General features: G+C 55.4%; 7 protein-coding genes across 7 annotated transcripts; 3 read left to right on the top strand and 4 right to left on the bottom strand.

Moving 5' to 3' along the window:
- Nucleotides 1–22: 22 nt before the first annotated feature.
- TRIREDRAFT_32543 (uncharacterized protein) lies at nt 23–679 on the bottom strand (the record flags this gene model as incomplete). The annotated part of the gene is made up of 2 exons (XM_006964795.1): nt 23–297; nt 337–679. Coding segments are annotated over 2 exons (618 nt in total), but the record flags the coding sequence as incomplete, so codon positions are not given.
- A 417-nt stretch (nt 680–1,096) lies between these two features.
- On the top strand, nt 1,097–2,145 carry TRIREDRAFT_77505 (uncharacterized protein; the record flags this gene model as incomplete). The annotated part of the gene is made up of 2 exons (XM_006965033.1): nt 1,097–1,600; nt 1,696–2,145. The coding sequence occupies 2 exons, from the start codon at nt 1,097–1,099 to the stop codon at nt 2,143–2,145; spliced, it is 954 nt and encodes a 317-aa protein (XP_006965095.1).
- Nucleotides 2,146–2,148: 3 nt separating this feature from the next.
- On the bottom strand, nt 2,149–3,266 carry TRIREDRAFT_47670 (uncharacterized protein). Its single transcript, XM_006964814.1, has 3 exons — nt 3,226–3,266; nt 2,959–3,128; nt 2,149–2,876 (listed from the first exon to the last, which is right to left on the bottom strand). Exons 1-3 carry the CDS (start codon nt 3,234–3,236, stop codon nt 2,209–2,211), a joined length of 849 nt encoding a protein of 282 aa, XP_006964876.1. The 5' UTR covers nt 3,237–3,266; the 3' UTR covers nt 2,149–2,208.
- Nucleotides 3,267–3,952: 686 nt separating this feature from the next.
- TRIREDRAFT_61190 (uncharacterized protein) lies at nt 3,953–4,441 on the top strand (the record flags this gene model as incomplete). The annotated part of the gene is made up of 2 exons (XM_006965032.1): nt 3,953–4,037; nt 4,185–4,441. The coding sequence occupies 2 exons, from the start codon at nt 3,953–3,955 to the stop codon at nt 4,439–4,441; spliced, it is 342 nt and encodes a 113-aa protein (XP_006965094.1).
- A 432-nt stretch (nt 4,442–4,873) lies between these two features.
- Nucleotides 4,874–7,462, bottom strand: TRIREDRAFT_121588 (adaptor protein (AP-1) complex beta-adaptin large subunit; the record flags this gene model as incomplete). The annotated part of the gene is made up of 5 exons (XM_006964875.1): nt 4,874–5,561; nt 5,616–5,792; nt 5,844–6,412; nt 6,491–7,128; nt 7,233–7,462. The coding sequence occupies 5 exons, from the start codon at nt 7,460–7,462 to the stop codon at nt 4,968–4,970; spliced, it is 2,208 nt and encodes a 735-aa protein (XP_006964937.1). The 3' UTR covers nt 4,874–4,967.
- A 1,314-nt stretch (nt 7,463–8,776) lies between these two features.
- TRIREDRAFT_60873 (uncharacterized protein) lies at nt 8,777–11,544 on the bottom strand (the record flags this gene model as incomplete). Its single annotated transcript, XM_006964874.1, has 3 exons — nt 8,777–10,411; nt 10,481–10,843; nt 10,897–11,544. The coding sequence occupies 3 exons, from the start codon at nt 11,542–11,544 to the stop codon at nt 8,777–8,779; spliced, it is 2,646 nt and encodes an 881-aa protein (XP_006964936.1).
- Nucleotides 11,545–12,015: 471 nt separating this feature from the next.
- Nucleotides 12,016–13,315, top strand: TRIREDRAFT_77495 (uncharacterized protein). Its single transcript, XM_006965031.1, has 2 exons — nt 12,016–12,228; nt 12,512–13,315. Exons 1-2 carry the CDS (start codon nt 12,065–12,067, stop codon nt 13,044–13,046), a joined length of 699 nt encoding a protein of 232 aa, XP_006965093.1. The 5' UTR covers nt 12,016–12,064; the 3' UTR covers nt 13,047–13,315.
- Nucleotides 13,316–13,531: the final 216 nt, after the last annotated feature.

Genomic DNA, 13,531 nt, shown 5'->3' with positions numbered 1-13,531 from the left:
GGTCCGCGCCCACACTCTCCCTCAACCTCGCCAGCCTCCCCTCGGCCCAAGCCTCATGCCACGCATCTACCTTGCCCCCCAGCAACACACACGTCTCCGGCGCCAGCAGCACCGTGCCCCGGGCCACCACCGCGCCCGCCCTCAGCATCATCTTCTCCCCGATGAGCGTCTTGCCAACCGCAATGCCATTGATGCGCTTCAGCTCGACCGCGTACACTCGTTTCCCCCGTCTATCCTGCAGGACCAATCGATGAACGGCGTTGGCTCCCCCCGAAGACGTCCCGCTACCACCACCACCTCCTCCACCACCACCAGTAGCAGCAGCAGTAGCAGCACGAGTAGTGGAAGAAGAAGCTTGTGTCGTAGTAGAAGAGCCATCAGCCTCATTAGACTCATCCTCCTCCTCCTCAGCCGTAACCCGTATCACCTGCCTCCCCCTCGTCCTCTCCCCCCTCTCAATGGCCTCCAGCTCCTCAACCTGCTCCCACCGACTCGCACTCAGATTCTCCACATCCAAGACCTGCACGTGAATGTTCTGCGTCAGTTTCGTCTCCGCCACGTTTGCCGAATCAATGTCGGGCGGAAACGTCGCTATAGAAGAAGAGTCGACGAGGGACGTGCTCGTCAGGTCGGAGGCGAGCAGGCGGGCCTTTGCCGTGGCGACGAGGGACTGGATCGGGGGAGGCGGCGAGCGGGATGTCGTGAGGGTTGTCAGGAGGGTTTGGGAAGGCGGAGGGAGGGAGAGGGAGAGGATGGAGTGGCGGAGTTGGGATATGAGGTCCATTTGTGCTGGCGATTTCATCTGACGTTGAAGTTGAAGCTTGTATCGAGCTCTCTTTTCTTCAATCTTGTCGGCAGAAATGACGTACTGTAGCCTGCCCACTACTGGCGATAAACAGCGATAAGCTCAGGGGACCAGGGGCACTGTAATTTAGCGGCCGCAGCTCCGAAACCCCCCCAGGCCCCCTGTAGCCTCACCTCACAAGGCTGTCAGCTCAGCCCAGCCCCATATCTCAAGCTGTCACCATCTCATTACACCCTCCCCATCTCCAACCCTCATCCTCCCATCCTCAACCCATCACCACAACCCATCACCATGTCCACCATCTCCTCCCCCCGCAACCCCCCCGCGCCCCTCCGCCGCACCCCCTCCGGCACACCGACATCCTCCGCCCGGCCCTCGTTCGACGTCTCCCGCTCCGCAGTCACCTCCCCCGTGCTCTCCGCCTCCCAGCCCTCAACAACATCAGCAACAGCAGCAGCAACAACAACAGGCTCCTCCAAGCGCTCCAACAACCGCGCCGCTCTCCGCGAATACTACAACCTCCGCGCCGCCGCCGCCGCCACGTCCGCCTCGACGCCATCGACGCCGCGCATCGTCGAGGTGCCCGACTCAGAGGTCCCCGCGAGCGAGATTGACGCGCCGGACTTCAACCTCGATGACTACCTACAAAAGATTGTGGCGGAGAGCAGCTTGCAGGAGCTGCTGAAGCTGTATACGAGGGTGCTGGGCGAAGTCAGAGCTCTGGATGCGGAGAAGAAGGCCCTTGTGTACGACAACTACAGCAAGCTCATTACCGCGACGGAGACGATTCGCAAAGTAGGGAAGCTCTGACACGTGCCTGGAATCGGTGACACGAATGGTTTACAGCTGCTAATCGTGATGCTCTCTTTGATTTTTTTCTCTCTCTCTAGATGCGAGCAAATATGGACCCCTTGAACCCCATGGCCACGACGCTCGATCCGGCCATTGCGCACATCTACAGCCAGGCTTCCGCCATACAGGAGTCTTTGCGGAAATCAGTTCCCGCTCCAGATTCAGACGAGGGCAAAGCCCGGGAAGCGCAACAGCGACGCCAACGCACCAGGCAGCTGGCAATTGAGGTGCTGGCGACACCGGAGCGGCTGCAGGCTCTTGTCAAGGAGGGGAGATATGAAGAGGCGAGGAGACAGTGGGAGATGCCCAGGAAGCTGCTGGAGGTCTGGAAACAAAAGGGACTGGGCGGAGACGACGTGCAGGCGTGCATCGACCAAGGCGACGCAGCCATTGCCCTGACGCGAAGCAGGTCACCGGCACCTGAAGCCGCGAGGAACGGGCGATACGGCGCATTGGCCTCACCGACACCGCATGCCATGAAGCAATGACCGCCCCGGCCCCGTTCGTATATATGCAACGAGTCGGCGTCCGCCTGAGGCCGCGTATCGCCCTCAGTCCTCCTGCAAGGTACTCACGTCCAGTATCTTAAACGGATCGGAGTCGTACTCGCTCAAAATCACCTCTGCGTCCGGCTGGGCCTCCCTGAGCAGCTTCTCCAGACTGGGCCTCAGCACCTCTCGCAGGTAGCCTCTCTCCGAGTTGCTGTGGAACACTTGGATAAGCGTCCTGCCCTGCTGGATGGCCCTCAGGGCAGAGTGATGGCTCGTCTCGCCCGTGACGAGCAGGTCCACGTCGGCCGACTTGAGAACGTCATACCCGCTTCCCGCGCAGACACCAAAGCTGCGCACCATTGTGGTCCTGATGTCGGCGCCCACGGGAGAGGCGATCATGATGTGTTTCAGCCCGCCCAGCTTGAGAGCTAATCGCTTGATGATCTCGGCCAACGGCACGGCAGCGCCGTTGGTGAAGCGCCCGATGGTGCCGTAACCGGCCGGCGAGTGGGATTCAGGAGCCGAGGCGCACGGGATGGCGACCGACTGGGTGTTCTTGTGCGGGCCTGCGACGATGTTGGCGAGCCATGTGTTGAGGCCCTCGGGAGCCGCGTCGACGGCTGTGTGCGGGCAGTAGACGGCGATGCCGGCCTTGGCCAGCTGCAGGAGCGTGGCTTGCTGGGGGTCGTCGTTTGTCACGGACTTGAAGCCGGAGAAGATGAAGGGATCTGGAAAAAGGGGTGGGACGACATGGTCAGAATGCAAGCGATGAGGAGGTGTAAGATGTGTGCCAATGAATAAATCACCCACGGTAGCTGACAATGACACTGACGCCCTGGCCGATGGCATCGACGGCGACCTGAAAGGTGAGGTCGTTTGTCACCATGACGACTGGCTGCAGCTTCTTGGCGTCGCTCTCGGAATTGCCAACGAGCAGTCCGACATTGTCCCATTTCCGATCGGCGAGTTCTTCAGGGTAACTGTATTTCGCAAGACTTTAGTCAGCCAGAATCGAAAGCAATCGATGTGTGATGCTTGCGCCCAAGATGCGAGCGAGTGAAGGGCACAACAACGTACAGCGACCGCATAGAGTCGACGACGAGCTGCGTAAACTTGGACGGCTCGACCTGCCACGCGCCCCAAGCGCCCACGCCATCCAGGTATTCAGCCATATCGCTGGTGCTCTTGTCGTCGTCGCTGAGCCGTTGGCTCGTCGTAGAAATGCCCTGTCGCGATGGAGGGCGAAGAGGGAGGGGAGGAGGACCGCGAATCGGGCGCGAAGACCCAGGACGCAAAGACGCTGCTGCTGCTGCTGCTGCTGCTGCTCTGCGTGCCGACGGAAGAAGAAGACCTCTATCTAGCAGACGTCTTGCCAGTAGCATGTCAATCTGCCTAGGGCAAAACGCAGACAAAAGCAGATTGGTCAACTACCTTATACAGAATCAAACTGATGGTAAAATAAAGTAGTAGATAAGTTCGATCTTGATCTGAGTTATGCAGTTCAGCCTCAAGCTAAAAGCCAAGCTTTCTTCTTCTTCTTCCAACCTCTCCACCAATCCCCATTCCCCCAATGAGCTCATACCGTGCATACACACGCACCAAAACTGTGTGATTAAGCACTGTGTGTGTGTGTGTCCCGCCCCCACGATCTATCTAATCAATCAATCAATCAATCAATCAGATCGACCTTCCATCATTCTTTTAACATCACATTTGTCATACTACTTCTTGCGAAACCCGCCCGTCTTCTCTTACACAGGGCTCCTAAACAAACAGAGAGCACCTCTGTATAGCCACCATTCAAATGGCTTCAATAACGGAAGCCTCCCTCCGCGAGGCAATCACCCAGCGCCTCGGCGCAATCCACGTCCAAGTCACAGACATGTCCGGTAAACCGCCCTCATTATCCACAACTCCTCCTCCCAAAACCAAATCACTCCCTCTACAAACCCCCCCCCCCCCCTTCCTCTCTCAACGCACACACTCCTCCTCCAAAAGTCGCTAACCTATGTGTGTTTTCTTCCCGGGTCAAACAGGAGGCTGCGGCCAAGCCTTCACAGCCCTCATCGTATCCCCCCAGTTCCAAGACCTCAAGGCCCTCAAGCGGCACCGCCTCGTCAACACGGCCCTCAAGGACGAAATCGCCGCCATCCACGCCTGGACCGCAAAATGCCAGACGCCGCAGGAGTGGGAGGCCGAAGGCGGCGGCAGCACGCCGGCGGGCGGCGCCGATGCCGTCGGCCCGTCGATGGAGGGCACCGTGGAGGGGCACGTTGAGGGGACGAGGGGGTAAAAAACAAAGCAAAAACAATTGGCTTGATGATACAACATAACCTCCCCGGGGGGGGAGTTGCTGAGGTCAGTGGGTGGTGATACACAGACAGAAGAGAGGAGCAAGAACCATCTCGGGCAGGGGACAAAGAGGAGAAGACCGAGTTTGGGCGGGATTGGGGCTGGGTTTGGAGTGGCCAAGGGACGATATGCAAACAAACCGGACGCAGAGACAAGAACCACACCGCAAGGCGTGCCAAGACGGATATCAAACAAAAGAGATACGACGAGTGGAAACGCTTACGAGCCGAAGCCGATGCTGCTGGCATCAACTCGAAAAAAGTCTAAAAGGGTATAGACAACTCAAATTATATCTTCATAACATGTATATATCTCACAGGACATCAAATACCTATGCATCACTTATTAACTATATTTTCCAGCCTCCCAAGAACCCCCCCCCTCCCTTGCCTCCTCCTCCAGTCTCTCTTGTCGATTCTTCTCCCCTTCTGGCTTGCTGCTTGCATGCATATACGCTCCTCCAACATTTACAACAAACCCAAAAGATCATCGCTATCCTTCTTCGGCTGAGAGCCGCCTTGCGCATTGTGCAGCTGCATCGCCGCCGGCAACGGCTGATTTGTACTCGTGGCCCCAAAGTTGAGCCCCTCAAATCCGTTCATCAAGTCGTTCATGCCGCCGGACGGAGCACCTCCAGAGCTGCCAGCCGGAGGCGCATCAAACATGCTCATCATGTCGGCCATGCCACCCGTGGCCGGGCTCGACACCCGGTCAGGTGTTCCCGCCGCGCTGTTCTGCTCCTGAGAGGCCGGTGCTGCGCCGTCAAAGTCAATGTCCAGCAGGTTCTCAATGTTGTTTTGCGAGACCGACGAGGAGCCATTGGCGGCGGCGGCAGCCACGGATGCGGCGATGGGGTTTTCCGCGGCGTTCTGGCGCTGCTCCTGGATGGCGGCTCGCTGGATCTCGTCGGCACCGAACCGGCCCTTGCCGACAAAGGCTTCCGGGGGCTTGTGGTATACCGACGCCAGAGTTGACAGCTCCGACAGCAGCTGCTCCAGTAGCGCAGTCGGCAGGCTTGTCATTGTTGTTGAAATGGTCGGCTTCTGTGACAGGACAATGTTCTTGAGATCCGTCAGTATGCGCAGCTCTCATCAAAGGACGCCAACGACTCCTACCTTGGCCACCTCCAAATCTCCCGATAACAATCGCCAGTAGACGTATGCTCTGTCGCGGATATCGGGGTTGTCGTTGTTGGTTGTTGCCTCCTGCAGCACCTTCTGAACCAGGCCCTGCGCGCCACTCGGCTTCTTCAAAAACAGCTTAACAACAGCTGTAAGGATCTGGAGTTGTGTCTGCAGTTCGATTAGCCAAAATCCCCGACTTTTCCACAGCTCTCCACATACCTGAGTGAACTCCTCCAAAAAGGTGTCTACAAAACCCTCCAGAATCTCCTCAGCGTTGCTAATCTTCTCGGCGTACTCTCCCACAATCCAGATGAGGGATCCACGAGCATTGGCCTCGTCGAGCTCGTCAATGTAGTTGCAGAGCGAGGGGATCACGCCCTCGTAACCGGGGTACTTTCGCAGGATATCTTTGATGACCACGACAACCTCTTGCACCACGTAGTTGACCTTGGTAGCGAGAAGATCTTCCAGCGCCTGCACGCACTTGCCACTGGCCTCCTCAATCTTGATGGCCACCTGGCCGATGGCCTTGATGGCTCGGCGCACAAAGTCCATGTCCACTTCCAGGGCGTATTCCTTGAGCTCAGACAGGAGCTGCTCGTAGTTCTTTTCGTTTGCTATCCTGACCATGATTTCCAGCTTTTGCATCTTGACGTACGGCGGGTCGTTGTATTTGCAAAAGAAGACTCTTAACTCTTTGCTCAGGATGTCGGGCTTGGCTTGAAGGAGCAGATCAATGTTTCTGAGAGCGACGTATTGGACCTCGGGGGCAGAAGCAACCAGTGTGACTGTATACAAGCTGCAGTGTTAGCATAGTCACGTCATGTCTTCTCAGATGTCAAATCGGGGACATGATCGGAACGCACCGAGTGGAGGCGCCATCTTCTTAAGATATGACCGCACGAGCTCCGGGTTAATCGACTTCATATGAATAAAGACCACCTTGACAGCAGCCAGGACCACGCTAGGGTTGACGTGCTGGAACTGCGGAATGACCCTCTCGCAGATGTGCTCCGACTCCTTGACGTCGGTGGCAGCGTAGTCTGCCAGCACGGTCAGAATGGTGATTCTACCCCATTCGGTGCATTCGTTCATGGCCATAAGCAGCTTCTTGAGCACCGGGGGCGTCACCAGCAGCGCCCGCGTCTCGGGCGCCGTCTCGCTAATCTCGGCCAGCGCCTGGACCGAGTTTGCGACCACCATGGGGTTCGGGTCGCCAATCATCTCCTGCAGCGTCTCGATGAAGCCGTTCTCGATGCACATGGCCGGGTTCAGGTCGAACAGCTTGGCCACGCAGATGGCGGCCGTCTTGCGCACGTACGGCGACTCGTCCCGCAGCGTCTTCCGCAGCGGCTCCTCCATGTAGTCGACCATCTTGTCCACCCGGATGCAGCCCATTGTGCGGATGGCCAGCGCTCGCACCAGCGGGTTCGGGTCTTCCGAGTCTTGCACGAACGTGTTGACGGCGAGAATGCAGAGGTCTGGGTGTGTCTTTGCGTAGTTCCTGGGGTCACACTCCACGTTAGCACCGCATCGCCACGTCAGGCAGTATCTCGTCCTTCGCTCCGTGTGTGTGATCATGGTCGGCCATTGTCTGCAGCCACATACATGAGGTAGAGGTAGACCAGCTTCTTCTGGTCCAGGTCGGACGTGGCAATGTTCTTCAAGACGTCTGGGAACAGGGCGGACACGTCCTTGCCCAGCGTCATGGCCATGATGGTCTTCTGGATGGACTCCTTCCGCTCGTAGGCATACTGCGACACCAGGCCGGCCCGCAGCTCGAATGTCTCTCCCTTCCGAGGCGCGGCAAAGGCGCCCCGGATGCGATTCACCGCCATCGTCGAGGAGTTGGTGGGAGGAGGAGGAGGAGGAGGGGCACGAAGGTGTTGGTCCCGTGTCTGGGGGTGACGCTGTCTCGGGTGTTCGAAGGCGTCTGCGAGTGTAGTCGACAACAGCGGTGTTGGAAGGACAGCCGAGAAGGAATAGCAGAGGCTGTCGAGGAAATCGCTAGCGGCAGAGCCTCCAGCAACGGCTGCGTGTCGTGGCCTCTGGAATGGCGAGTCAGGCTGTCGAGGGGTTGAAGAGTTGCAGCTTATGTTGCGGATTCATACAGTACAGGCCAGGCATGAGCTTAGCAGGCGGGTTTGGTTGCTCGACAGCCTCCCTACATGTACCGTAGGCCAACCGACGCTGAGTCATCATCCAACAGCGAGCGAATCAGTTAGACGGAACAGAGGATATGGAGATGAAGTTGTCGGCAGTGGTATGTCTATAAGTAATGTATTGTTTTTTTATCAGACACCTCATAGAACTCGCAAGATGCTGCCTGTTCTCTCAGTATAGATTCAATGCAATACTCATTGCTAAAGAGCAAGTCAAGTAGGTATAGTATCACACATAGAGCACGATCCACATCCACCTGCAGCGCTTCCATTTTAGGACCTTCACGAGCCTCACTTTCTGCACTTAGTCATCCAACCTCCGACTCACACGATATCAACAGTTCCCAGCCATCACGTCCAACTATATCACAATCGTCATATAGAGGACACTGAAAAACGCCACTCATCAACTCCATTCAGAAACAGGACCAAAGCCACTCCAATCCCACCCGCACGGACCTCCTCTTTCTCCAGGCCAAAAACCACAGCCATCGACGACGCCATAAACTTAATTCTTTAGCTCGCCTCTTCTTATTCTTCTCACCTCTCCACGCCTCTAAGCCTTCTCTCTACTCTTCCCTCCTTTTGTTGCGCCGACATGGTAATCTATCCCACGCCAAACAGCAATCATCAAGCAATGGTTCTACGAGCGCTTCTTGTCTGCTAAGTCAACATGTCGCAGGCAAGCTTTCCCAACCTCAGGAGGCTGTTCATCGAGGCCCGGACAGAAGATGAAGAGAGGAACATCTCCCGAAAAGCCGTATGTACCCTCACAAGCCATTGCTCAATGGGTTGTATCTGATCGATGCCAGTTCTATCATGCTGTTCTCTTCATGGGTTCCGTGGCCGTCTTTAGCCTGATTGCACAAAGACTGAATGCTAGGAAATGAAGCATCATGGCATATAACCACAAGTTGATTCAAGACTATTGCTCAAGCCGGCCTTATCACTATCATTACGACTCATGAAAACCGCTATATCTATCTGGATTCAATCCTCTTCCTCAACATCTGCAGCATCCTCCACCTCAACCTCATCCTTTGCCGTTGACGCCGCCTTAGCTTCCTGCTTCCTCCATAGATTAGCAAGAAACTCATTCGTACTGGCTTCTTCAATGCTCTTGTCGTCTCTCTTCTTCAAAAACCGCGGAAACCGCAAACTCAGGCCTCGCTCGTCGCTCACAAGCCCAATGGCAGCCGTATACACCGGGCTGAGCGTAATGTCCGCAAACGCCATTTCCCACACCTCCTGCGGCTCGAACCAAACATCCGGAGCCGGACCGTGGTATTCTATAAAACTCGGCTTCTGCAGCTTGGTGTTTTTGGGCTCTCCGCTCTCTTCGCCGTCGTCATAAAACGCCTTGTTCGCCTTGTAGAATGAGTCTGTAAAGCCCGAGATGCATTTGCACACCACCTCGAGCATACCGCTTTCCTCGTTCCGCACCGCCATCAGGATGGGAGACCACCACTTGGCCTTTCGGCCCTGCCCATGCCATCCAGCAACGGGAATCATGTCCAATGTGTCGAAACTCGAGTTATAGTCCTTCTTCACCTTGAGCCAGGAATCAAGCCGCTTATCTGGTTCGTAAGTCGCTAAGAGCGGCTTCCTTCGAGATTTTGTTGCTTTCTCTTCACCGTCGGCCTTTGCAGAAGTTTTCGGCTTCGCCTTGCCCTTTGATCGAGTCTTTGGTAGTGACAGTTTCTCCGTGTCTTCCAGGGGCTGCGGCTGCTCAACATCGCCCTCCGCCGCCTCCGCCAAAGGTGGGTCGGGTATGTTGTCCAAGATCTTTACCATGATGCCTTCGCATTTGTTCTCCAACGCCGACTTGAAGAAGTCAAGAACTGCTTCGGAGTCTCCAGACGTAGCATCCAGGCTCTTGACCCAGGTAAAGTGATGCGGCACCTCGGTGAAGAGCGATCGAAGAAGCTCTCGCCGTTCTCGAAAGGGTCGGTTCAAGAGAGATTGCCCGTTGAGGTACATGAGGTCAAACGCGAAAAGACACACGTCGATTTTGATGTCTCCAATCGCCACATCCTTTCGCGCACGATTCGTCAATGTCTGGAAATTCTTCAGCTCGCCCGTCTCTCGATCAAGAGCCACCACTTCTCCCTCCATGATGAAGCTTCCGATGCCCTCTCCTCTAATCTTGGGCACAAGGTCCACCAGGTCGGGGTACTTTTCCGTCATGAGCTCCAAATGTCTGGAGAAGATGGACACTTTGCCTTTGTCGTCGCAGTGGACTTGTGCGCGCTGCCCGTCATACTTGAACTCGCATGCAAAGTCTCTCCCCTGGAGCTTCGTCAGCATCTCTGAGAGGTCTCTGGTTATGCTCCCCAACATGGGACGCAGTGGAATGTGGAGAGTCAAGCCGCATCGCAGAAGCAGCTCCTCGCATACCCCAATCTCGAGGAGTGCAGGGATGAGGTCGTTGTAGTTGGGGTGTCTCGCAAAGCTGGCTTTGACAATCTCTTCCGCCTTGCCCCATACGTCTGCCAACTCTTCCTTCTTCAGCTTACGCAGTTCCCCGACATCCTTTGTGCTGTATTCAGAGCCAGGGGCCTTGGACAGCAGGAACGCCCTTGACAACGCGATAAGCATAGTAGTCTTCACGGCACCAATGCGAAGCTAAATATAGCATTAGTTGTGAGGTCAGTTACCAAAAGCGGGGGAGAGGAAGGGTTGATTTCAACACACATATTGCGAGACCGTTCGAACAATAAACCGGCTTTCCTCTCCTCCTCGCGCATCTTGCAATAGCCGATCGACGATCCGCTGCTTGGCCTCGCCACTTCCCTGCCCATGTGTAGTGGCAATCTTAACCAAGGCCTGATAGACACCCTTGATGGTGAGCGGCTTTGGTTTTCTCAACGTGAAGCTCTGTTTCTTCTTGGCTTCGAAAGCAACATCGCCCGGGTCCCCGTACTTGTCATAGATGGCCTTGAGAGACCGGTTATCAAGGCCGCAGACTTGGCGAAGTGCCTTGGATATGGCAGAGCCACCGAGCCCAAGCTCCATGGAAATGTATGGAGGCGATATGGAGTTTGTGGCAAGCCAGACCTAGGATGATGAGCACTGCGGGATACTACCTAGTGGTGATGTCGAGCACGTACCGCTGGTAAGAGGCTAGAGGGATCGCCTTCGATCAAGATTCGCAGGCAGTTCACAAGGGTATCAACAATCTTGATGCGGCTTGTCGTTGCGCTAACAAGGACAAAGCATCTGGTAAGGAGAGCATATGTAGCGTCGCCCTTTTCGGCAGCCCAGCACTCTTGTAGTAGTTTTACGTACTTTGACGGTTCAAAGGTGAGAGGAGACTCGTCAAGAGGAATGGAGTTTGTGACTGCGTCATCAACCATCCCGGTAGATTGCAGAGACAGCGTCTTCCTGTTGTCTTGCTTCCTCAGAGCTGCATCGGCAGTTGGTGGCTCCGGGTTGCTGACAGAAGCAGGCGTGGAGTCGCCGTCTTCCGTCTTTGAGATGGCTCCGACGTCTGAGTCCTTGGGCGTTGAGCTTTGGCCTTCAGAGGGAGTCTGGCGGTGACTTGCTACCTCTTGATTCCATTCTGCCTGTAGCTTGCGTGCCAGTTCCTCGTCTGAGAGCAGAGCGGAAGAGCTGCTCGGCGCGCCATCCTCGCCAGTTGATGGATTTGGCGATTCGGGCTGTTTCTGCTTGGAAAAGAAGTACTCAAGTCCCTTGGACTGAGCTGCCGGCTGCTTCTTGCCACTGTTGAGCTTCCTCGCCTTGGCCGGACTCGACATGATGTCTACCTAGGTATGTGCCGTATATGTATGTCATTCGTATCATTCTCCAGCAAGCAAGCATCCTCTAGGGCATCTCCCACTTATCAGCGTCAAGAAGAACGGCTCATAAGGACAAAACCATCATCTGAGAAGCAACTTCATCCCATGATTGCCGGGAAAACGCGTCATATCCAAGCAATAGTGCAGCTGTCAGTGCTCCGGACTCATTCCTCACGTCGTCCATGACGCACTCCAACACGAGCGCACGTGACCGCGCCTCAAGCCTCCCAGACCCCGTCGTCTGTCCTGCGCTAAGCCCCTTTGGGCCCCTCAATGCCGCACAACCAGCAACCCGCAATTATGCGAAATCTTTCCCCTTCAGCCCCACCATCTCGAACTTCAAACGTCCAAACTATTCATTCCCCCTCTCAATCACACCAGGCCCAACAATACCTTTTTCTTTCTCTCTCTCTTCCTTCTCCTCCTCCTCCTCCTCCTTATTTCCTCTTCTTCCTCAAATATACACCACAGCACCAAGATGAACGGCGAAGACCCCGCGGAACGGCCCGACTACATCACCGCCGTGATCAATGGCCTCGAGCGCTACAACCCCGAGGCCGTCGGCACCCTCGAGACCTACCTGCAGGAGCAGTGCGAGCAGAAGTTTAGCGACTGCAATGCGAACCGGACGCTGTTGAAGCTGTGAGTGGACTTGTTCGGGGAATATCTCGGGGGAGAAAATACCCCTGTGTCTTTGGTGGTGCCGCGTTCTTGTTACCTATATGATGACCGTTTTTGTAAACGTTTCCTATTACCTGAGACGGGGGTCTAAACAGCCCTTGTCGCTTGAAGTCAACTTTAGTGGTGTCTGAAAAGAAAAAGAACGAAAGACAAATCATTCTGCTTTCCTTTGCCATATCCTCATATATTCAGCGCATCCAAACCACAGCAGTGCTAATCAAGCAACTTGCGCCAAAAACTCTAGCTACCAGCTCAACCCCGACCGCATGAAGGACGAAGTCGTCACCAACATCCTCGTCAAGGCCATGACCAACTTCCCCTCGTCCCAGTTCACCCTCGCCCTGCACCTCATCAACCCGTCCGCCGCCTCCTCCGGCGAGCTCCACGAGGCAATCACCAAGCTGCGCTCCCTCAACTCCCAGCTCCAGGGCGCCCAGTACGCCGACTTCTGGGCCGACCTCGACGGCGACGACCTCTGCGCCGACCTCATCGCCGACATCTCTGGCTTCGAGGACCTCGTCCGCGAGCGCATCGCCTCGCTCGTCGCCCAGGCCTTCCGCGAGATCCAGCTCAGCCACCTCGTTTCCTGGCTCGGCGTCAACGAGGACAAGACGCGCAAGTTCATCACCGAGGTTGCCGGCTGGACGATTGAGGATGACGGCACTGTCAAGATCCCCTCGAACCCGGATAACGAGGCCAAGAAGTCGGAGATTCGCGAGGATGTCAACGTCGATCAGTTTGCGCGAGTGATCCGACGGGCGTGGGAAGAGACTGTATAAAGGGTTGCTTACAAGGAACACGAGAGAGAGAGAGAGGGTAGACATGAAACGAACAACATGACAAACGATAGAGTCATGAAGGGGGAAGGCGTTGATTCACCAAAGTATTTGCTTATACAGGGAGCAGAGCTCTTTTGACAAGATGGATAATGTCGACGGAAAACCCCGTGATGCGGAATGAAATTTTCTTTCAAAAGATTTACTGGCATTGGGTGCGGGGGCCCCGAAAAAAAGCTCAGGCGTTTAATAGGAATAAAATGAACCCTTTGAAACTGTTCGTTTTGGAGGAAAGCGATGCAGGTTTCAGTCCGATATATACGACTATATAGGTAGCTCAGGACTCATCGTACATATGAACGTCTCATCTATCATGTTCTATTCCCATCGTACATATGAGCATATCAATCATCATGTTCTATTCGCGATAATGCAGGCTTTTTGTTATCATAAAAACTTCGTCGGGGGCTACCCAATCCTCACCATTC

This window comes from Trichoderma reesei, assembly GCF_000167675.1.
Source record: "Trichoderma reesei QM6a unplaced genomic scaffold TRIREscaffold_8, whole genome shotgun sequence".
Lineage (NCBI taxonomy): Eukaryota > Fungi > Ascomycota > Sordariomycetes > Hypocreales > Hypocreaceae > Trichoderma > Trichoderma reesei.
The sequence above is the reverse complement of the archived record's forward strand: the minus strand, read 5'-3'. Positions and strand labels throughout refer to the sequence as shown.

What these genes read in the sequence shown, in the direction of transcription:
- TRIREDRAFT_47670 (XM_006964814.1), bottom strand. An exon ending in CAGTGTCATTGTCAGCTACC is followed by an intron (nt 2,877 to 2,958) that starts GTGGGTGATTTA and finishes CCCTTTTTCCAG; the next exon opens with ATCCCTTCATCTTCTCCGGC.
- TRIREDRAFT_77495 (XM_006965031.1), top strand. Translation starts at nt 12,065, where the DNA reads ATGAACGGCGAAGACCCCGCGGAACGGCCCGACTACATCACCGCCGTG. An exon ending in AACCGGACGCTGTTGAAGCT is followed by an intron (nt 12,229 to 12,511) that starts GTGAGTGGACTT and finishes CAAAAACTCTAG; the next exon opens with CTACCAGCTCAACCCCGACC.